Source organism: Notechis scutatus, chromosome 3 (assembly GCF_049901735.1).
Source record: "Notechis scutatus isolate UNSWTSFEM ecotype Mainland chromosome 3, rNotScu1.2, whole genome shotgun sequence".
NCBI lineage: Eukaryota > Metazoa > Chordata > Lepidosauria > Squamata > Elapidae > Notechis > Notechis scutatus.
Window position 1 is genome coordinate 63,505,877 of NC_142011.1, and position 23,556 is coordinate 63,529,432.

The 23,556-nt window shown below is 34.8% G+C and overlaps 1 protein-coding gene across 2 annotated transcripts in view; it reads left to right on the top strand.

The window, feature by feature from the left end:
• The window catches only part of SHISAL2A (shisa like 2A), a 26,348-nt gene extending 6,316 nt beyond the window's left edge, over positions 1–20,032 (top strand). The window contains exons 2-4 of one of the 2 annotated variants that reach the window (XM_087960281.1): positions 2,252–2,397; positions 12,659–12,735; positions 16,212–20,032. In XM_087960281.1, the coding sequence (XP_087816407.1) occupies positions 2,252–2,397; positions 12,659–12,690 (178 nt within the window). In that variant the 3' untranslated portion in view covers positions 12,691–12,735; positions 16,212–20,032. Of the gene's footprint in view, positions 1–2,251; positions 2,398–10,576; positions 10,665–12,658; positions 12,736–16,211 lie in introns of those variants that run through there. The other variant, XM_087960280.1, reaches the window with a different exon arrangement.
• The last annotated feature ends 3,524 nt before the right edge of the window (positions 20,033–23,556 follow it).

The window sequence follows — 23,556 nt, forward strand, 5'->3', positions numbered from 1 at the left end:
TTGTCTTTAGTTTAAAGTTGTTCAATGGGGAGGTTCAAACCTAGGTAGTTTTTTTTAGTGGATCAGCCAATTTCTCTGGTCTAAGAAGCCTTTCTACCTGCTGTTATCTGACCTGATCTATAAATCTTACCCAAATAATTTCATTCACCTGCATATTGTCCTGTAATGCAGGTAGTAAATCATCTGGATTTGTTTTTCCATTGTTTACCCTTTGCTAGCTTAGAGCAGTAATTCCCAATCCGTGATTTGAAGATGGAATGTGATCAATGAAGTGAATGCTAATAGTCCTTAATTTAGACATTAGAGTCTTTAAATATATATTTAATGGTAAAAAGTTTAAGTTTTCAAGTGCTGTATCTCATGAAATTGTCTTTGTTGTCTAAATTGCACAAGATTTCTGATAGGAAGATCACAATCTTATGAGACATAGCAATCTCCTAGGGTTCTGGTCATTTATAATATGTATAGTATAAACAAATAATATTTATTGTTATTTAATTTGGGGATCACATACCAATTCCAGGTTTATCTGATATTTTTAAGAAACTATGACAAATATGTTTCCATAAAGTGGAAAAATTTGCCTTAGATTGTGTCAGCAAAACATGTAATTCATTCACATTTTCTGTAGTTCTTGATATGCTGCTGGATTATTTGCCTGAGATGATAACTGGGACACATTTTACATAGGAGGTTTTTTAATCTATAAATTTGGCAAATCCAGTAAATATTGCTAAGGGACCAAGGTCGACAGAGTTGTGGGTTTTTTTGTTTTTTTGTTTGCTGTCTTATCTGTAAGTTCTCTATTTTCTCCATTATGATTTAACATCTATGTAAAATAGTGGGCAGATTTGTTTGGATGTCTGCAATAAAGTGCCATCAGTTTTATTTCTTGTTTACATCATTTGCTGAAAATTTCAGAGATATGTAGAATGCTGAGACATTGGAGTAAACTTTGCAAACAGTAGTTGGGATTCCTAATGCCATTTTCAAGTGCTCTTCAACAATAAAACAAACTTTTTTGAAAAATAGATCACATCATTTCATTCATATTGTGGAGAATTTAAGTGTTCAATTCAATTTGCCTGTTATGAACCTTGTAAAGTTATTAATACTATGCTCTTAGGCACTGTGGTTTTTAATTTTGGTGAATGGAAACTGTCCAGTGGAACAATACGTAACTTGCTCAGATACAAACTAGACTTGTGAGGTAATCATACGTGTCATATGATTTACTTGCCCTGTTAAGAAGTCAGGAATCTTAACCCATACAAAAAAGAAGCATGACGTAAAATCTATGTTCCCTGCTTTTCATCATTTCTATGGGGTTTTTTTGTGTGTGTGCTATGTTTATATGTTTTCCTCCCAAACGTGGATTGCTCTTGAGAGCAATAAAATAAAAGTGGATGGGTTGTATTCTTCTTCTCTTGCCTATTTCTTTTGGTATATAAGTAAACTGTCATCTTGATTTATATCCAAACAGGGGACTTCAGAGATATACAATTCCACCACCTTTATTAGTTTGGCCTATGGATGCAATAGAAATGATGAGATTTTGCATTCAGATTTTCATTTGATTATGATTCCATTGACAAAGTGATGTAAATTATTCTTAGCTTCATTCCTGCTCAGAATGCTACCAACTACATCACTGGGATTTATAAAGAAAACACATAAAAGATAATCAGCACTTTGTCATACACCAAATCAAAGTTAGAAGTCTCTCTAGACTTATTGAGCAATGCTACTTTCTATTTTCAGTTGATTTATCTTGCTTTATTTTACTATTGATTCTTTGCAAAGTTTAAGGATGTGCATGCAAAAGGGAATCCTTTGCCTATTTGAGATGCTTCAAGAGGGTACAGACATTTCCTCCCTTTATCCAATTATCTGTTTGACAGGAGACACAGATTTAAGAAGGACTTCACTTAAATTGATTTACCTGGATTTAATTCCATGAGTTTCAAAGAAACGGCTCTTGATTTATACATGTTTAGCCAAGAGCAACATCAAATGCAGTAATTCAAGGAAATACAATAAAAGCAGCACCTTAGATGATGTTTGCTCTACAAACCTAGTCCAGTCAGAGAAGGCATAATTCAGCTTCTATGAGAACAGTCAAGGGAAATCTATATGTCCCCATAGTGCCTAAACATCTGTCTTTTCCCATTAAATACATGCAGCAATGATGCTTTTCAAAGGGTTTGACAATGTCCTTAAATTCATCAGCTTACTGCTCTTTCTTTTTCAGTATTGGAGCGCTTATTGGCTTGTCAGTTGCAGCAATGGTCTTGCTGGCCTTTCTCATCACTGTGTGTGTCCTCTGTTACTTGTTTATCAGCAAAAAGCCACACAACAAACTGGATACAGGCTTAACCTTGAGCTTAGAAGCAGCAGGTAAGATCTCCCTGTTCTGTGGGGAAGATCCACATATTTCTTCAATTAAAATCATTCAGTGGTAATCAGTTTTCCATTTCATTTGGATTTTAAAGGGTTTCAACGCCCACATTTTTGTTCATGAAAGCACCCAAAGAAGCTTGCAATATTCCAAACAAAGATGCAACATAAATTTCAGTAAAATTAAAAATCAATCAACAATTAAAAGCTTAGTAAAATAGACTGTCTTTACTATTTTTCTAAATATTGGTAGAGTAGGAACTAAATGCACCTCCAGAGAGAGCGTTTCATAGCCAGGAAGCTTCCCTGCTGAATTAAATACAGTTCCTCTGAGCCTCCCCAAAGCAGATGGAATGAAGCAACAAATAGACTTCTTGCAATTGTAGAATATCTTCTCAGTCTGTCATGTTATAGATATTGCAGGGATTGCAAGCCTCAGAATTGCCAGCCAGGATGGGAGTTGCAGTCCCAGTGAGTCTGCAGGGCATCATATTGCAGAAGCTTACTGCAGGGAACCAAATTAAAGGCACGATCAATCATTTAGAAATTTCCAGAAATATCTGACAGGAGAACATGGATCCAATGGTAATTTTCATCCAGTGTCTAAACTTCCCTTTTTAGGGCTCTGGATGAAGCGGATTATCTGGACACTTTTCAGTCTGGGTTCAGGATGGTGGGACAGCATTGAAAAGACATTGGTCATGCTTGTAGATGTCCTTTGAAGCACTCAGGATAGGAGTGACACAACCATTCTGGTTCTCCTGGATCTTTCAACTTTCAGTACCATCAACCTTGGCATCTTTCTGGAATGTTGAGGGTTGGAACCACTGCTGCTCTTCTTCCCATGAAAGCCCGCTTAGAGTTTGTTACACACAGTCTGAGAGTCCTTCAGGGCAGGTGCTTTTTTGCAAACTTTAAGTGGGCTTTCATGTGTTTTGTACTAGCCACTCTGCTATAAAGCCCAAATTGACGGAGGGCTGCATTGATGGTTGTCCTTCTGGAACTCTCTCCCATCTCCACACAGGATCTCTGGAGCTTAGTCAGATTGACCATCGGGTTCTTGGTCACCTCTCTTACTAAGGCCCTTCTCCCCTGATTGCTCAGTTTGATTGGGTGACCAGCTCTTAGAAGAGTCCTGGTTACACCAAACTTATTCCATTTGAGAATTATGGAAGCCATTGTGCTCTTAGGAACCTTCAATGCACAAAAAAATTATTGTAGCTTTCCCCAGATCTGTGCCTTACAATAATCCTATCTCTGAGCTATGCAGGCAGTTTCTTTGACCTCATGGCTTTTGCTCTGCTACAGTGTGCGTTGTCAAATGTGACACCTTCTATAGAGAGGTGTGTGCCTTTCCAAATCATGTCCAATCAGTTTAATTTACCATAGGGTCAACTCATTCAACCTGTAGAAACATATCAGCAAGGATCAAGAGAAATGGGAGGCACCAGAGCTAAATTTCATGTGTTGTTGCAAAGAGCCTGAAAACTTATGCCAATGTGATATTTCAGTTTTTTTTAAATTTTTAATAAATTTACAGACATTTCTAAAAGTTTGTTTTCACTTTGTCATTATGAGATACTGGTTGTAGATTATTGAGGAAAAAAATGAATTTCAACATTTGTAGAATCAGGCTGCAGCATAACAAAATTGACAAAAGTGAAGGGAATCTGAATATTTTCTGAATGCACTGTAAATCTCTTATTGTATATGTTAGGTATAACATTGATACCAAATATGGTTTGGGTGAATAAATATATAAAACTTAGATATCATGGTTTAAGTGCTTATCACTTTAAGCACAATGCAGCAGGCAATTAGCCGATTAAGGGTGCGGTTAGAAGTTACAATATAAGGAAGCATTAGAAGCTGGAAAGCTTACTGTAAATGTCTCTGTCTGTAACTGTGTGCTGCTGCGAGTAACTGTGTGTTACTGTGACTAACTGTGATTACTGACTGTGAGTGCCTGTGACTGAACTGTTATTGTTTGCTACTGTTTGCTGATTACTGCGTAATTCTACTGAATATCCAGCGTTTGTTTCTCTGGAGAGTGAAACCGGAGGAGGAGAAGATATCTTTATCGGCTGATAAAGATATTGCAAGGACTCTTAACTTGGACTATACTAGTGAGTCTTACTGGATGGAAATACTGTGAATGACTTAATGGACTGAATGACAATGCTTAAACTCTAACTGGATTAAAAACTATTTCAACTACAAACAGTGTTTGTGTTCAGTGTGTGTATACTCTGGGGCCCTTCCGCTCTCCTTTGGTTGCCTGGCTTGACTACTGCTGCAATACTCTTCTAGGGGTTAATTCCCAAACCCTAACATTGGTTATGGGCCCAGCAGCATAGTCTAACTAACCAGGATATAGCAGAGAGAGTTGGTGTGAGTTGCACATTACTGTAAAAACAAACTGTTTTAATTAGTTTAAAATAGTCAAAATATCTGAAGAGTAATGGCACAAGTAAATTTGTCACAACTGTCCATGATATCCAGGATGGATGGAACAAACTATGTTTCATGGTCAATGAAATGTAGTTTACTTCACGCAGAGAAGGTTTGTGGGACATTATAGCAAACCCACCAGATGTGAGTAGCTGGGATCCTGCTAATGATGATGATAAAGAAAAGTTACAAGACTTTAAACTGAAGAATGAGCAGGCTTTATGCATCATAGGACTGACTCTCTGTGATCAGCAGCTTGTCCATATTCGTGGAGAAGAAAATGCTGCAAACTGCTGGGAGAACCTCAGGAAGATTTATGTTCGGGACAGTGTAGGAGCACATATAAATCTTACACGGAAGCTTTTTCGAACGCATCTTCAGAGGAATGGAGATATGTTAGTTCATTTAAACTGTATGAAGAGCATTTTTCAAGATTTGCAAGAAAAAGAGCTTATATTTAATGAACTGCAACAAGTCTACATAATATTATCTTCATTAGATCAAAGCTATGATGACTATGTGACTTCGTTAGAAGTATTGCCAAAAGAAAGCCTCTCATTAACCGAGATTACAGGCAGGCTACTAGAAGAAGCCAGAAGAAGGCGTGAGCGTGACGAGCTGAGAGAAGATAAGAAAGAAGAGAAATTATCTTCAAAGCTTGAAAGAAACCAGCAAAGCAAAGTAAAGCACCCGGAAGAAGAGAATTTATCTTCAACAGCATACACAATTAAAAAGTGTTTTAATTGTGGAGGCAGAGGACATTTGGCAAGGTTCTGCAAAAAGAGAAAAAGCCAGAATGTAAAAAGCCAAAGAAAGCATTTGAACTAGCCATGTTTAGAAACTCTGATGTGAAGAATAATTTATGGGTGGTTGACAGTGGCGCATCCCACTGCATCACAAGAGATAAGACAAAATTTATAAAAATGTCTAAAAGCTCTCAACATATATCACTTGCAAATGGCTGGAACCTGAAAGCGAAAGGTCAAGGTTTTGCACGTTGTCCGTACATAAACCAGGATATAAAAATGTTGTATGTACCGCAACTAAAGTTTAATTTGCTTTCAGTAAGGGTATTAGATAAATTAGGTTATGTAATTACTTTTAAAGATAATAATTGCATAATTGAAAAAGATAACAAAAGGGTAACTGCAGCTTTAAATGGAACATTATATGTATTAGATAATAGTAAGAAAGGGGAGGCTCAAACTGTATTTAATAATATAAAGCCTCATGATGAATGTATCCATTTATTGCATAGGCGTTTGGGGCATGTAAATTTTAAAATGCTAAAACGTACAGTTGAGTTATCTGAAGGAATAAGGTTAAAACCTTGTGATAAATATTTGCGTTGTAATGTTTGCTGTGAAGATAAGAGCAAAGTATTGCCTGCAAATAGGCTAAATGGTTTCAAAACAAAAGAACCTTTAGAAGTGGTATTTGCAGACATCATAGGTCCAAAGAAACCCAGTATGGGGGTGCTAGATATATACTGAGCATTATGGATCATTATTCTAGATATGGGTTTTGCTATTTAATGAAAAGCAAAACTGAAACATATCAACATTTTTTCAATTGGCTTAGGTTTGCTGAAAGAAAGTCTAAACGTCAACTGATAACCCTGGTGACAGATAATGGTACGGAATTTATTAATAACAAATTCCAGAACAGACTTAAGGTAGCTGGAATAGAGCATAAGAAATCTGCTCCATACAGGCCAGAACATAACGCTTTTATTGAAAGAAGAGGCCAAACACTACAGGCAATGGTTAGAACAATGTTAAATGATTCTGGGTTACCTGATTCTTTGTGGGGGAGGCTACAATGTGTGCTAATAACATATTGAACAACGTTGTTAATACAACAACAGGTGAAATACCATTTACCAGATGGCATGGCAGGAAACCTGATCTAAGTTACCTGCACACATTTGGTGCACCAGCATGGGTGCATATTCCTGCACAACTCAGAAAAAAAGGGCAACATAGAGCTAAAAGATTTTTCTTCGTTGGTTATCAGGCAAACCATAGGGCATATAGATTTTGGGAGAAAGGCACATCTAAAGTGTTATGTAGTGCTAGTGCCCAATTTCTAGAACATGAAGGATGGGAGAAATTAGAACAGGATGCCAATAAAGATGTAATTATTGAATCCTATAGAAATCCCATTAGTTATCCTTGTAACTTTAAAAATAAAGTAAAGAGACAAATACAGGATGAGATAGTGCCCATAAAGGAAGAAACAGATTCAATAGCTGAACAGGATGAGGAAGATGAACAGGTAGTAGTTCAAGAAAGTCCTCCTGTAAGCCCTGTAATTCCCAGAAGAACTACACGTATATCTAGACCGCCTGATAGGTACCAGGCTAACACAGTGTGCCAGATTAATCAAGTTCCTAATTCTGTTGAAGAAATTAAAAAGTATCCTAATAAGGAAAAAGAAAGTTGGTATGCAGCAATGAATAAGGAACTGAATTCATTAAGTGATATGAAGGTGTATGAAAATGCCAAATTACCTGCAGGAAAGAAATCCATTGGCTGCAAATGGATATTTAAGGTAAAAATAGATAAAGATGGTAATTTAATCCATAAGGCAAGGTTAGTAGCCCAAGGTTTTAGGCAGAATGCTAATGACTATGATGAGGTGTTTGCACCTAGTCTTAAGGCAGCAACCTTGAGAGCAGCTTTAGTGTGGGCAGCTAGTAAAAACTATATAGTTAACCATCTAGATGTGGAAACTGCTTACTTGCACGCCCATTAAAACATATTATTTATATGAAAAAACCTGTTGGTATTAAAAGTGAAAATAAGGATAATAATGATTGTTGGTTGTTAAAGAAAAGTCTCTATGGTCTTAAACAATCAGGCTATGAATGGAACCAGTATATTGTAAAGGAACTAGACAATATAGGATTTAAAGCTGGTTTAGCCGATCCATGTCTGTTTAAGAGGGAGACAAATGGGAAAGTATCATTATTATTACTATTCACAGATGACATTGCTTTGATAACTGAAACTAATGATGAAGCAAATAAAATAATAGCATCATTAGGAAAGAGAATAAAGATCAAGCAATTAGGGGAGATAAAGAAGTATCTCGGTTTGAATATAAAGAAAACACGGAAAGGTTTTAAGATATCTCAGGAAGATAAGATAAGCAAATTGCTAAAAGATTACAAGATGGAGCTTTGTAAGCCAGCTAAGACTCCAATGAGTCAGGAGTTTAGCAACACTGATGTACAAAGTCCTGAGTTTGATAAGGTGATTTATCAATCTTTAATTGGTAGTTTGAGTTATATTAGTAATTGGTCTAGACCAGATATTTCGTACTGCGTGAATCAGTTGGCTAGATTCAATTCTGCACCATGTGAAAGACACTGGATTGCAGCTAAGAGGATATTAAGATATCTTAAAAAGACAATGAATTATTCATTGTATTTAGAACCAAAGGGTGATTTAATTTTGAGTGCTTATGCAGATGCTAGCTTTGCATCAGAAAGAGACACTAGAAAGTCGACTTCAGGAACAGCCATAATGCTGGGTAAGACATTAATAGGCTGGAAGTCAATAAGACAACAGCATATAAGTTTGTCTACTATGGAGGCAGAATTCTCCTGTTTATCATTGTTATGTACAGAATTAATAATGTATAAACAAATGTTAATTGATATAGGTATAACTGTAGATTATCCTATAATTATACATGAAGATAATCAGGCAGCAATTCAAATGGCCACAAATATTGGAGTAAAAACAAGGAGCAAACATACAGATCTAAGATACCTAAACGTGAGACAATCTGTAAGAAGTAAGATGATTCAGCTAGAGTACTGTATGTCGGAGGACAATTTAGCTGATAATTTTACTAAAGCCCAAGGTGCCAGTAAGCACCAGGAGAGTTGTGAAAATATGGGGTTAGATTGTAAAAGTATTATATATTTATTTCACCCAAAAGGGGAGTATGTTAGGTATAACATTGATACCAAATATGGTTTGGGTGAATAAATATATAAAACTTAGATATCATGGTTTAAGTGCTTATCACTTTAAGCACAATGCAGCAGGCAATTAGCCGATTAAGGGTGCGGTTAGAAGTTACAATATAAGGAAGCATTAGAAGCTGGAAAGCTTACTGTAAATGTCTCTGTCTGTAACTGTGTGCTGCTGCGAGTAACTGTGTGTTACTGTGACTAACTGTGATTACTGACTGTGAGTGCCTGTGACTGAACTGTTATTGTTTGCTACTGTTTGCTGATTACTGCGTAATTCTACTGAATATCCAGCGTTTGTTTCTCTGGAGAGTGAAACCGGAGGAGGAGAAGATATCTTTATCGGCTGATAAAGATATTGCAAGGACTCTTAACTTGGACTATACTAGTGAGTCTTACTGGATGGAAATACTGTGAATGACTTAATGGACTGAATGACAATGCTTAAACTCTAACTGGATTAAAAACTATTTAAACTACAAAACAGTGTTTGTGTTCAGTGTGTGTATACTCTGGGGCCCTTCCGCTCTCCTTTGGTTGCCTGGCTTGACTACTGCTGCAATACTCTTCTAGGGGTTAATTCCCAAACCCTAACAGTATACTGCCTTTATTGACTCATTTACTGTTATCGTTTAAATTATCTTCTATGACGGTTACCATTTTGCCATACATGAATATTACTTTTGATATTGATCTGCTATCTGCTTGTTCATTGTAGCGAGCAATTAGACTTTCATAAAAGCCTGTCCTCTCTTTGCTAGTGAACGAACACTTCTTAGATACTTAGGCATTTTGAAGCAGGGGATGATCTAGATAAATTATGGGACTCGAGATGTGGGCTTCCTCCTAAAATGCTTGTTTGTTTTTGCACACTAACCATGTAGCAAAAATTGTAGAAGCACAGATCTGGAAGGATAAGGGAATATATCTATCACTTTGAAAATTAGACACAAGTTTCCATCCATAACCCCAAATGACTTGATGTGGCTTCAGCTGTAAATGGTTTTAGAAATGTCTGACTATGCTAGGTCATTATCTCCCTTTGTTGCAACTTTGTTGCAACTAAAGCTTGTTTAAATTATTGAATTATGGAAAATTCCCAGAAGTTTCTACTTCACAATTTTCTACATTGTGATAAATTATATTTTATGATAGAAGCCAGAAATTAATTATAAAAATAGATTCTTGATTTTGTTGCCAATGGTAGGTATCTTAAACTAGGCTGCAAGGAATTAAATAATAGGTTTTTTAGACTGTACAAAGAAGATAAAATTTCCTAACACCAAATTGATCAGAAGAGAACAGAAGATTTATTAACTTCTGTTTTGTTTGAAAGATTAATTATTTGAGAACTGTTTTCAAGGCTTTATTGCTATAATTTCTCCTGCATTTGCAGGACATATCTAATAAAATAAATTATATAGACCTTATTTATGTACTAAAAAGTAGTAAAATTTACTTGGAACTTTTTCCTCAATATTCTTATATTCATGCAAACTTTCTGCTCGTAGCTTAAAGCTACAATCCTAAACATATTTACCTAAGTCTCATAGAAAAAGAAATTATTTCTGAATAGAGATCATGGGAATTTTCTTCTTTGATGCCCTTCTTTCTCTGTGTCCTAATCAGTAATTTGTCACTGTGAAAGAAATGCATTGATCAATTTTACTACTATTATATGTAATTCTGTGTAATGGTTTAAATATTTATTTTTCACTTTATGAATTGTATCATTTGTTGCAGAATTATCGACTCATAGATTTGGAAGGAGTCAATTAGATGAAGTTCAGGAATCCAAATCATAACATTTCTGACAAACTGCTGGCTAACCTTTTTTAGATTGTGAAGGGAAATCCACCACTTCTTAGGGTAACAGTTGGAAAGCTCTTATTTTAAAGAAATCTTTCCTAAATATCCAATTGCAATCCGTCTTTCAATCGCATGCATTCATTGTTTTGTGTTCTGCATTCTGGAGCAATTATGAATAGATCTGTCTGTGTGACTCCTTAAACTATGGCAGTCAAGCTGGAAATATTACTGGGGAGAAGACAGCTCAAGAGGAATTATTCCTTCTCATAATTTGTAAACTGTATTTATGTTGATGTATCCTGAAAATGCATTTTCCTTTTTCGCAGCCACGTTATATTGCTGACTCATTTATACTGTAGTTTGCAATTGAACTACAATTCTAAGAACATTTTAAAGCACTATTGTCAAACTTGATGATATCTTCCATCATGTACTTGTGCAATTGATTTCTGTTTCTTATATGAGGTACCTTGCATTTGTCTCTGTTAAATTTTATTCCCACTTCTCAATGACAAATTGAAACAAAGAGGCATCTATCAAGAATATTTTCAATTTTATTTCTGTTTTTCAGTGTTATCCAAATATTTTTGTGATGGTATAAATCTAATAAAATTTTCCTCTACCACATCATCCAAATAAATCTTTCCAAGTGTACAAGACTTAAGACAATCTTGGACTAGATAACTCATTTGAGTTTGATGAAGAACCATTAATTTTCAAGTCAGTTATGCTTTAATTGTCATTTCAATTGTAATTTTCAAGTCAGTTATGCTTTAATTGTCATGTAATCCAATCCAATCTGTTTAGTAATCAGAATATCATAGAATATTTTGTGAAATACTTGGTTGAAACCAAAGTATATCTACAGCATGGAAATATTCTACAGTATTAGGGAAGTTACCCAATCATTGAATGAGCTAAATTTGGTGTAGCACAATTTATTATTCAGAACTCCATGCTTATGTTTTTGTCACATTATTTTCCAAGTGTTTAGATCAATCCCTTTACAATCTTCTCTAGAATCTTCTCACATTGATGTCAGATTGATTTAGATTCTACTTCATTATAATCTTTTTTCTCCCTTTTGAAGATTTGGAAATCTTCCTGTCTACCTCTTCAGTTATGCTCCAGATTTTCTCAAAGATAATATATATATTGCATTGCACTTGTGCTAATGTATAGAAAGTTAGATCAAATTTCTTGAGAGTGAGCTATTTGAAAAACAGGATCAATGTATAATTTATAGAAAGTAAATAATTATTAATATCAGAAGAGTTGTCATACTAAAAATATTAATCCTGACTCAGACTATTAAGAAACATATTACTTCAGTCAAGATCATTAGATCGTGAAGTAAGAAAGAAATCAGGCTGGCTTACATCAAATTCAATAGTATTAGAAAACCACTGAGAAATATTTTCATTTTTCTGTGCATGTGTGATGCAGAATGTGCTCTTATTGCCTGTGTACCAGAGCCAGTATATAACTACTATCAATTATTGGGATTTTAAAACATCAGGCTTTAAGTTTTATTTCTGGATAAAGATTGATAACTAAATAACTGATACAACTGGAACATTTTGAAGGAATTATCATTTCTCAATATCTTGTGTGTCAGGAATTAGTGATCAGAGCTGGAATGCAAATGAGTTCATGCAGTCTCTCTAGAGCAGAAGTTTTAAAAAACTTTTTTAGGTTGTGGAACCCGTTGATAAAACCCCAAAAATCTTAGAATTCCTGATCAAGAAGCCAAGCTCCAATAACAGAAAAGTGGGTCCATCTAAGAGTTTGTTTTTTCCCGTGGTCTCTGATCAAATTGAAACACCCTAAGTATAAGTCAAAAAAGTTTTCCAGTGTTTGCTGAGTTAGTATTCTTATCAAGTTCCCCAGCTCTGGCCTAGCTACTTGGCTATTTTTTTCTAAATATTTTAGTCTGTTTATGAAATGTTGATACTTACAAAGATCTGATTTATTCCAGTTCATGTGAGAAATTGGATTTGTATTGTTGTTTTTCAGGCAGAGAAATTAGAAGAAATTCTTCAAGTTGAAGAAAGATATGTGGAACAGTTCAAGTGAGTTCTGCAAGCAGTTAGGTACAGTGCTCTTTCTATGTATTAACTCTATAGCTGAGATTTGCTTTTGACCCAGGAAAGATGGCATGATCATCCTAAAAATGATACAGTGGGAAGGGATGTTGCAGGAAGAGGATAATGTCAAAAGTTGGATTGTATCATAAGCTTCATTCCTTTTGTATGTACTTGATACTGCATGCTTGTATAAGGCTGCATTGCTTATGTTTCAGTGGTGCAACTTGATCTTCAGCAGTTTGATAATGTTCAAATGAGCACTTCGGCCTCTAATAGTGTAATTACAGTAGGGACATATTTGATTCCTCTCGTTATATTTTAAAAAATGAAATTGCCAGTATGTTCTATTGCTGGTATTTTAAAGAAGAGATTGGATGACCATTTGTCTGAAATGATATAGGGGCTCCTACTGGAGCAGAGAGTTAGATTAGAAAATCTACAAGGTCCCTTCCAAATCTGTTATTCTGTTGTTCTGAGTTGGCAGCAAACAAGTGGATGGATGGATGGATGAAAAGAAAAAGAAAGGAAGGAAGGAAAGGAAGGAAGGAAAGGAAGGAAGGAAGGAAGGAAGGGAAGGAAGGAAGGAAGGAAGGAAGGAAGGAAGGAAGGAAGGAAGGAATTACACTTTCCCATGACTTGGAAAATCATCCCTAGCTATTTAAAGATGCTTGATCTTATCCCCATGATCTAGCTTTAACTTTTTGACTTTCTTACAAAAACTATGATCTTCATTTTATTAATTTATAGCAAATGAGCCTTACAAAAGAGAATCAAAGCCTTCGTCACCTTCCTTAATTATATTGGGATCCAAAGTACAATAGCCATGTAATCTATGCTTAACAAGATTGCTTTCTGTTTAAATGCCAACCTTAGGGGGATGGTGTTGCATTTTATTAGTGTTATACAGCATATTTTAAAAAATTAACATTCAGGCCCAGCTGTCTGCATCACACAGTTGTGATTCAGAGATAGGAAGGTTTAGCCTTTAGAGGGAAGCAGTGCAACTAACCACTGATCCACGTGGACAGAAGGTTACTTTTCTAGTGGCATGACTTCGTATCTGAGCTTGGATTTTTCAAAGAAAGGAACACAACCTTGTAGATTGTTCTATAAGGATTTGAAATTTAAAAAAACGACAAGCACTTTTTCTAACAGAAAAACCTGTTCCCGGTCTGTTTTTCACTTCGTAGCCAAAAATGAAATATGCTGCTTTATGGTCAGATGTTAAATGTTGTGCAATTTCAATCTCTTGCTTTCCTTAACCTTCCCTGCCTGAGTGGCCTCCAGATGCTTTGGATTACAGTTTCCTTATTTCCTAACTTAATACAGCATTGACCATGCAAATCAGAATCATGCTAGGGAAGCTTACACTGGAACCAATTGAAACAGGACTGTATCAGATCCATTATGGAAAAATGCCTTTGGTGATATGTGGAGGAATAGAAACTAACTTTTTGTATTCACCTCTGTGAGAACTAAAAACTATATAGGAAAAGAAGACCTTGAATCTTGATTTGCTTCATTTCTGTTCCATTTTGTAACAATAAAGCATCATCATGGTTATACGTTGGGAATATATCTTATATCTAGTGCTACCCAGAAGACTATATCATTCTCCCTCTCAAGATGTTTTTTATTTTGTTGTGGAATACTAGCAGACTCACTAGCCTACCATCCCTGAATAGCATTGATTCACGATTCCCAAGAAAAATGCAGAATACTTTCATTCTTCCTTTATCTGCTTGATTCATTCAAATTAAGACTCAAGTAGATGCAGTGAGGGAATCTGTGAAAAGACTTAATATTTCTGTAGTCTATATATGGTAAACTTCAGTTGTCATAATTCTTACCCATCTGCAAGGCAGCCCATGGTGAAGGTGGTTTGGGGGGGTGGGGGGGTGTTTAGCAATATTTTTTTTATTTTTTGTTACAACAAAAATCAATGTATGAACAGTGTGGTTCCATAGTGTCTTACATTTTGATACAAATATGACAATATTCCTTTTACTTAATATAGTTGACAATTTTTCAAATTTGATATTAATACATATAATTATTAAATTATCAATCTTAATTATTCAATATTACAGTATGTTTTTTTATGTCACTCCTTTTACTACCAATTATATATTAATTATATATTATATATTAATTATATATTAATAATCACCACCAATTTTACTACCAATTATATATTAATAATCATACTTGCAGTGTTTATCTAATTATATAATTCTAATAGCATTTCACAAATTTATATTAAATTATACATTTCTATTATCTATCCCCTTATTAATTTCTGAGTATGCCACTAGTATATTTAAAAAAGAAAAATTCCCCTTTCTGGTCATATTTTAATACAAATTCAATAACATTCATCATTCTTACATTTCACAATTTATACAGTTCTAATAATACCATTATATTTTCATTAAATTTCACCTTTCATTGTCTTGTATAATACTTCACAATGTTTTTCTTTTCTTTTTTTAACCATCATTTCTTACTTGCATTAAAGCTTTGGTTTTTCGCTTCTTAGCTTGTCTCCCATATTTCTCTCTCATATTTCCATTTCTTTCTATTTTGCTTTCTTCATGAGAATTTTGCATCAGTTCAGTGCCATCTCTGGACTTATCTGATCATCCAAAGTTGGCTGTTTTTGAGAGCTGCATTGGTTATGAGAGCTGAAAGCTGAAGCTGTTGCAATTTCTTTGAAACATACCTAATATTTTTGTTGACATTTTGTGACACTGTGAAGCTTATCCATAATCCATTTCCCAATTGGCTTTTACAGGAGACAGTTGGTAGTATAGATTCCGCTCTTTTTTTTAACAAAGACTTTCTCTGTTTGTGATGTGCTTCAGGTAAAGAAGATTGGCTTTAAATTGGTTTGGAAGGATTAGGGAAATGACAACAATTCTGGTGTATAAGTGCTGTCTCATCTCAGAAAACGATCAGTCCTATAGGTATCCTTTTAATAAAAAAGAACCCCACAAGAATCTTAATCATGATTTTCCTATATTACACATGATTTGGTCCAGCTGGATTTGTTAATCATATTCCGTGTTTCATCCAGAATTATTTTGTTGATCATTGTTGAGGGTAGGTAGAAATGTGTTAGAAAATGCACGAAGCCATTGCTCTAAATAGTTAATTCAGCACCCTCTGCCTTATAATCTATAGGGAGACCATAATTCTCTAAATTTTCAGATGGCCTGCTAATCCTAGAGCATTTGGAGGATACTGGACAAAATGAGGGCAGGACTAAAAGTGTTTCTGCATATGGTTCTAAGCCCCTTTCAACCAGTTTATTTCAGTAGGGTTAATGAAGAAGTCTCACAGTATTTGTACTTCCTTCATAACACTACTGTGGTATTTAAAAAAAAATCCTTGTATGCTCTCCTAAACTCTTTGAAGGAAATAACGTTTGAAGGAAATACAGTTTGTGTATATATTTATTGTGCTTTGCGTTTTTTTCCTAGCAAAGAAGTCCATTTGTCCAAAGGCACCAGCAAAGTATTCCAGAAATGAAGGCATTCTCTAACTTCAGACTAGACGGTGAGAATTCAATGCAAAAAGAATGCCAGCATATGTATGCCCATGTGTATGTGTTTGTGTACTCTCTTCTTGTTTTCTTGCCATGCTAATTGTTACTTATGCTCAGAGCCAACCTAAATGTATGCCCAGAAATATAACATCCTTATCACTATTAATTTAGAATTTTAGGCCCTAATCTTGTAATCCTGAAAAGGCCTATATATTGTTGTACACAGGCAAAGCTAGAATCTTAACTATTTTTAATAATCTGGTTTTAAATAAGTGATAAAAAGAATACTAAACAAAGTCATACTGTATGTGTCATTACTTCTGGATCAAAATGTGATGGTGGTTCTTGGATTTATATATTCTGTTGTAAAAAACAACAGATTTGTTTCCTCACGGTTCCAATTCTTTGTAATAAGCAAGCCTAGGTAAAACTAGTTGGGGGCCATTAAGGCAGGCAATTTGTGGAGATCTCTGCCAATAACGCCTCAGTGATAAATTATATTATTAGACAGTTGAATTAGGGTGTTAATCAGATTTGATTCTATTTCATCTACATTTAAAAAAAAAACTACATTTGCATTTACTCATTTGGCAAAGTTTAAATGTAACATGAAGTCCTGTGGATGTTATACAATACACAGATACTACCATCACCCCCCAAAAAATTTACACATCACAATAATTAAGAAAATCATCTTATTTCTTTTGTGGTATTAATTAAATAAAAACAAAGACAGCTAAAATACTTTTTATCAATAAACTTGTTATCAATAATGAAGAGTCTGATAGCATCTTGTCAGACTAACAAATTTTATTACAAAGCACAACTTCCAATTTTTGGCTCTTGTAGACTGACAACATGGTACTTGACTGCAATGCCTCTTGTTAGCAAAGTTATTAACAGAACATAGAATAAAATAAAATAATTATAAAACTATATACACAAACCAGTCCTTGAGAAGGAAAAGGTAATCAAGATGCATAAAAAATGCTTTCTCTCAGCATTAGATCTGTAAAGGCTCCACATTTATAATGTTCAGATTTTTCCCTGACAACTGTGGCAAACAAGCCCATACTTACTATTTCATATGAGAAAGTTGCCAAAGTAAGAATTATTCAAAAACAGGAATTCTCTTGGGCTCTCCATGCATTTTATATCCAGCAGAATCTTCTACTGGTGTCTTGCTTGATGGATCTGCTGCATAGACATTGTGGAGATTGTTGTATATTTCCAAAGCCTTTTCTCCTATGTAGTAGATCATTCCAGCACTTTTATCATCCTTTGATTTCCTCAGCCATTTATGAATCGTAGATATAATTGCTGTTTCATTTTCCTCGTACCTTTCCTGCCAGATTTAACTAGAGGTGGTTTGATAGGCTCTATTTTTTCTTGCAGCTGTTGGCTAAAGAACTGAAAACTTTTTTTCAGGTAGGCTAAAGAAGAAAAGTTCTGATTTTTTGACCCCCCAAAATATTTCTTGGGCATGAGAAATATCAGGGAGAATTTGATTGCTGTGCTTTCAGATTTTCCAGCCAACACACTGCAGGCCTCAACAGCTTTATAACAAGTTCCTTTATTATTCATTACAGTGCAGTAGATGGAGAACATCCAGTCTCTAAGAAATTTCAGGCAATACTGCCATGTTCCCGAGCACCTCAAAATGAAATAGGGAAAGGCTTCATGTAGACTCTGGAAAGGACAATAAGCAGGCTTTCTAATCTGTCTGTACACACATATAAAAGGTTATGCCCACTTTTATTGCCCTGTACCTTGTTAACAATTTAAACATGTGACTTAAGCATTATTTACTATGTTTCAGATATTAAACATATGTTATGTTAAACATTCCACAATAGGAGATGCCTGACCCAATCCGATGATAAGCTCATGGGTCATTTAGAGAATATAGCTTTCCATTCCTTCTTGACATCCTATTCATGTTCTCACAGTACCTGTTAAAAGATGTTGATGATTTTTATAAATATGTGCTCATCTGTGATGGTTCAATTTCATTCCAGGATATATTGTTTAAAACACCAAAATAAATTACAATTAAGTTACAGAATTGAAGAGACTACTAAATTTGTTGCACAGCTCTGTACAGAAATTCACTTGGCAGTAATGCACATTTGAGTGGAAATTGTTTAGTAAATTATCAGCTAATTTATCAGTTTACAGATGTTTCTACTGATTACCAGATGTGTTTCAAATGGAACATTAACAGATCTTCACCGGATTGTAATTAAATCCAATATAGGAAAGATTATTATGCAGCCTTTTCCATCATGACCAATTTTAAAATGTAGACTTAAATTTCAACAGACAATCTTATTCAAAAGATACAGATGGAACTACAGAATAAAAATAAGCAAATCCAAAAATCAGTTGCCTTACTGTTCAAACTAATTTTGTATTTCAAAAGTATTCTGACGTAGAATTTAATTCTATCTGGAAATCATTTTGGGGTTATATCATTATATGCACATTTGCACAACATCTGAAATTTGTGTTCTTACTAGATGCCTTTAATTGCTCAGATAGAAATTAACGCAATACTTTATCTCATTTTATGATTTACACTGTGCTACTATTGCTATTGATATTCATGTACTACTTGAGTTTTAACAGTGATTTTGTGATTTTCAAATAAATATTGAACACATTCAATAACAAAAAGCTAAATGAAATATTAACATTTTAATTAATATTTAATATAAACTAATCCTAATCCTGTTTATTCATTGTGTGCTTTATTACTTTCTTTTTTTAACCTCTTTTTCTCTTTTATGTGTCTTTTTTATTTTCCTAAACTACTTGATAAAAATATAATTATGACAAACTTGCTTGATTGCCTATAATTGTTCTGTAAATTGTTTGCAAATGATGTTAACATATGAGTGTGTAAATAAAAAGAATGGAAAACGGTAATTGTCTACTAACTTTTTTGCTACTCAGTGTTGAAAAAAATAGCAGAATCAATCTTGAAATATTTATCAATTAACAAACATTATGAATTGGTGGTTTTAAAATGTTGTTGCTGACTTTATGTTCTATATTTGATTTGATTCTGGAATTCTTATGTCTGCCATTAATGATGGGATAGCTTTTAAAATGTGAAAACAAAGCAAGCTAACCAAAACAAACCAATAAATAAACTACCCTTTAATTTTATCTAAGATTGATATAATATTTATTCTGGAAAGGTATTATATTTGTAGCACATTCAAGTAATACCCTTTCAGTTTTTATCACTGTGATGTAGAGCACCCAAAATGTCTTGTATTGTCTGCATAAGATTTACTTATTAAATATTAAAACCATATTTTTATTCAGAAAAATGGTGATTGTTACTTTCGCAGACCTATAAAACAGTGCTCATATCCCATAGCAGTGACAGATGAATCTTGTAAAAGTCATTGTAAATATTTGAGTAATGTTTTTTAATTTTCTTGACAAGAGAGGTAAAGATGATTTAAGGAATAATATATGGAAAAAAATAATCCGGTTTTAATAAACAGCTGGGTGTGGTTAATATGAAGAAATTCACCTTCAGGAGGTCTGGATAATGAAAAGATAAGGCCAGATGATAGGTAGAGGCCGCTGAAGCCAGGAAAAATCAAATGTCAAAGAGACAAACAAAAGGATTTCTTCTCGCAGGAAGAAAGGCAGCCTCCGTGTTATCCTTTGTCTTCAAATTTTCTAGGAAAATACCAGAAAGCATTTTCCAGATCAACATGTTTCAGCTTTGTCATCCATCATGTCCATGTATAAACAAAATGTCAGTTGTCAAATCACAGCATAATTTTTGTACTTACTGTATATTTTATTTCTAGAGCATTTATCTCCCAACTATGTATCCTGTTTATATTTTGAATGCACAAAAGTGCCCCCAAAATACAAGAAAGCAGCACATCACAGGATGGGATCTTGGAAGAGGAATAACCTAATGGTAAATCAGTAACTTTCAATAACCAACTGAGGTAAAATAAATCAGTGCACCACATAAATATATATCCACCCTGAAATAAGAAAAACCAAATCTTGCACTATAAGCCTCCAAATTGGTAGTGGACTTAGGTAATAGTACCAACTATAAATGGGAAGTAACATGCATTGTAAAGGATTGAATATTGAATATAAAAAGTACTTATAAAGAAGCTGGATCATAAATATTTTTTCTTGTTAGATTAGACTAGTGGTGTGCAACTCGTACTTACCCATTCCTTCTGAAGCTATGGCTGAGTGGTTGGGACAGAAGTGCTGTTTCCCTGTTGTTGACAATAATGGAAATCTGTAAACCTGAGCGGTCACAGGGAAGGAAGTTTTCAGTTTGTTTGTTTTTTTACATCTAGTAAAGGTCCATTTTCTCTTAACTACAAACCTATTTACATATTTTGCCAACAAAATTGGCAGACCCATAGATTTGTCTATTCCTTTTCGAAAGAAATCTTTGCCAGAAGAAATCTTTGCCATCAGTCGCCAGGTTTCCAAATTTGGCAATGAATTCTAAAAAATATTTCCTTGGTTATTCTGAGAGTATGCTAACCAATAATATCACTGTAAATTGTAATTTTTATGGTGAAGAGAGAAAAATTATGAATAGAGTTGAGATAATAATTAAAATAATTTCGCTCTCCCCACCATGCTTCTTCCTTAGTTAACTTTCTTTTCACATTAGAAAACCAAACATCATTGACTATTCCTTGAAAGAAAAATATGTCATCCTTTCAATAACTTAGTTGCCACTCTATGTATCCTTGGAATTTTGGATAAATAAATGTGTGCATATATTTGTTGATTACTTTTAATATTGTTGAAGAACACAGAAGATGTAAGAAAAGAAGATTCACTGAAAGCTCTTATACCTTATTTGCTACTATTACTCTTACAGCTCAAGAATTGCTACGGAGTCATCCAGATATAGGAATTTATTTAGTTGGTATATAAACAGAAGTTTAGTGAATATTCCTATGAGGGGAAGAATTTTAAAAGAATGGGCACAGCCAAGGAATTGGATTTCAATAGAAATAAACTTAATATTTAACTATATAAAACATCAAAGAAATCAATAAAGAAATGACTTTGAATTTAATATGAGTATTTGGCAGGATTAATTGAAAAGACTACACAAAGTTGTAAGAACGTCAGTGAATAAGGTAAATCTAGGCAACAGGTTTTTGTTTCAATTATTTGGCCAAGGGGAAAAAAAATCAACATTCATTGTAGTGGGTAGATTGTGGTTAGGACTAGAAAAATAGAAATGGGAATTTTTTTTTATTAAAAGTCATGAAAATGAAGAAAAAGCATGACAGCTACAATATAGATAATGGATGCTTCTTTTTCACAATCAAGGCTAACCCAAGGAGATACTTCATCAAGGTTGGAGTGGAGATTAAGATGATACCTTGGGTTATGATATGCACAACTAACAAGTGTAGGAAACCATCCATTTATAAGGTATCTCTTTTTTAAAAAAATATAGTTTATTAATTTTTACAATTAAAACCAGTCACAGTACATACACAACCTTGTAACCTCCTTTCCTTCTTCCCCCTTTCTTTTTCTTTCCTTTCCCAAATTCTTTCCCTCTCTTCCTCTCCTCTTTTCCTTCTTTTCCTTTCTTTTGCTTATTTGTGTATGTACTGTGACTGGTTCAGGCATGATATTCTTCCGATTAAAATTGGAATTCCGATTTTTTGGGGAATCCCCCCGCTTTCCCCCACCTTCTTCTCCTCCTTCCCCTCCCCTCGGAGGCCCCGAGTCAGGAGTTGCTGGCGCGGCTCTGCGCGGCTCCAGTCCCGCGTTGCCTCAGGAAGGGAAAGGCAAAAAGGAAGAGCGCGGCGGCGCTTTGCAATGGCAGCAGCGGATCCTGGTTTTGCCTTTCCCTTCCCGAGACAACGCGGGACTGGAGCTGCGTGGAGCTGCGCCGGCGGTAGCAACTCCTGACAGCCCCAGCCGGATACCTGAGCGGAGCCCGGGCGGTGCGAGCGGAGGCCGCTGAGCGGCAGGAAAAGGGAGCTGGGACCAGACCAGCCTCCGTGCAACACGCCACCGCCCGGCCCTGGCGAGGAAAGCAGCGGGTGCTCCCAGGCGCGCGGCGGGGGTCTCTTGGCCGGCCCCGATTTTTTTTTTCAGAGCAGAATATCATGCCTGCTGGTTTTAATTTATAAGGTATCTCTTAATGCACTACATTCCATATAAGAATAGTAAATCCAGTCCCTTAATTGATTGAATTTGAATCAGTTTTCATAGAAATAAAATGGGAGTAACTTAATAATTCAGTAGAAAAATGCAGGAGATATTATTGAAAACTAGGTAGAAAATAGCATATAATATGCAATGGAGAAGAAAGCCTTGAGCAATATTCAGTACTATAATGTTGCTAGGAAATGTTGGGCAAGTTATTCTAGGTATAATTAATTTCCTCCCCAATGTTGGCTGCCTATTGTTGGGAATGCATCTGGAAAGCAATAGAAAATATTTTAAGCATTACTATAAAGGTCAAAGTAGGATTTCTAATCATGCCAATTGTTCCACAGCCTAGATATACTGAGAAATGTAGATATAAGGAGATCTTTGCAATATTGATTGTTCAACAAAGTAATTGTTTTATTTCAGTGTGAGTTTGTATAATGTGGGAACACAGAACTCCTTCAAAAACTCCTTCAAAAACATAGCTCTGGGCTCTAAATAAAAAAGAAATAGCCATTAGTAACCTGCCAGCATTTTTTTCTAATGAAATATGATTTCATAAAGCAATTTATCATGGCTTAATTAAAACAAAAATTGTGCACTGCCTGATTTCTCGGTTGGCTATATTTCAGCCAATTTGAAATATATGGTTGCTTTAGAATCCTTAAAATATTTTTACAAACAGCAATAAGGATCTTATCTCTAGAAACAATTATCTTTCATTTATTTCAGTAAAGAGACAAAGTTGTACAGCCCTAACACTCAAGGTTTTGTTCTGTGAAAGAGCATGCTATAAAAAATATCGCTGTGTACAGTCTGTTATTAAATGTTCAAAATATTTCCTCACAGGTGCAACATGTGAAATGGGAGGCAATTCATGGCATGATTAGTGATTTAGCATACATTCCTGATGCAAACTTAAATTATGTCCCCATTTGTGGTTTATAGAATCTTTACCACATCACCATCCCTTATTTCTGTTATTTTGATACAGTGATAGCTGCATGAGTCTGGAGGATCTTATGAGTTGCTAGTGGAGAAATGACAAATGTATCACCAAGAAGGCAGGACCCGAGTCCTTGTTTAAT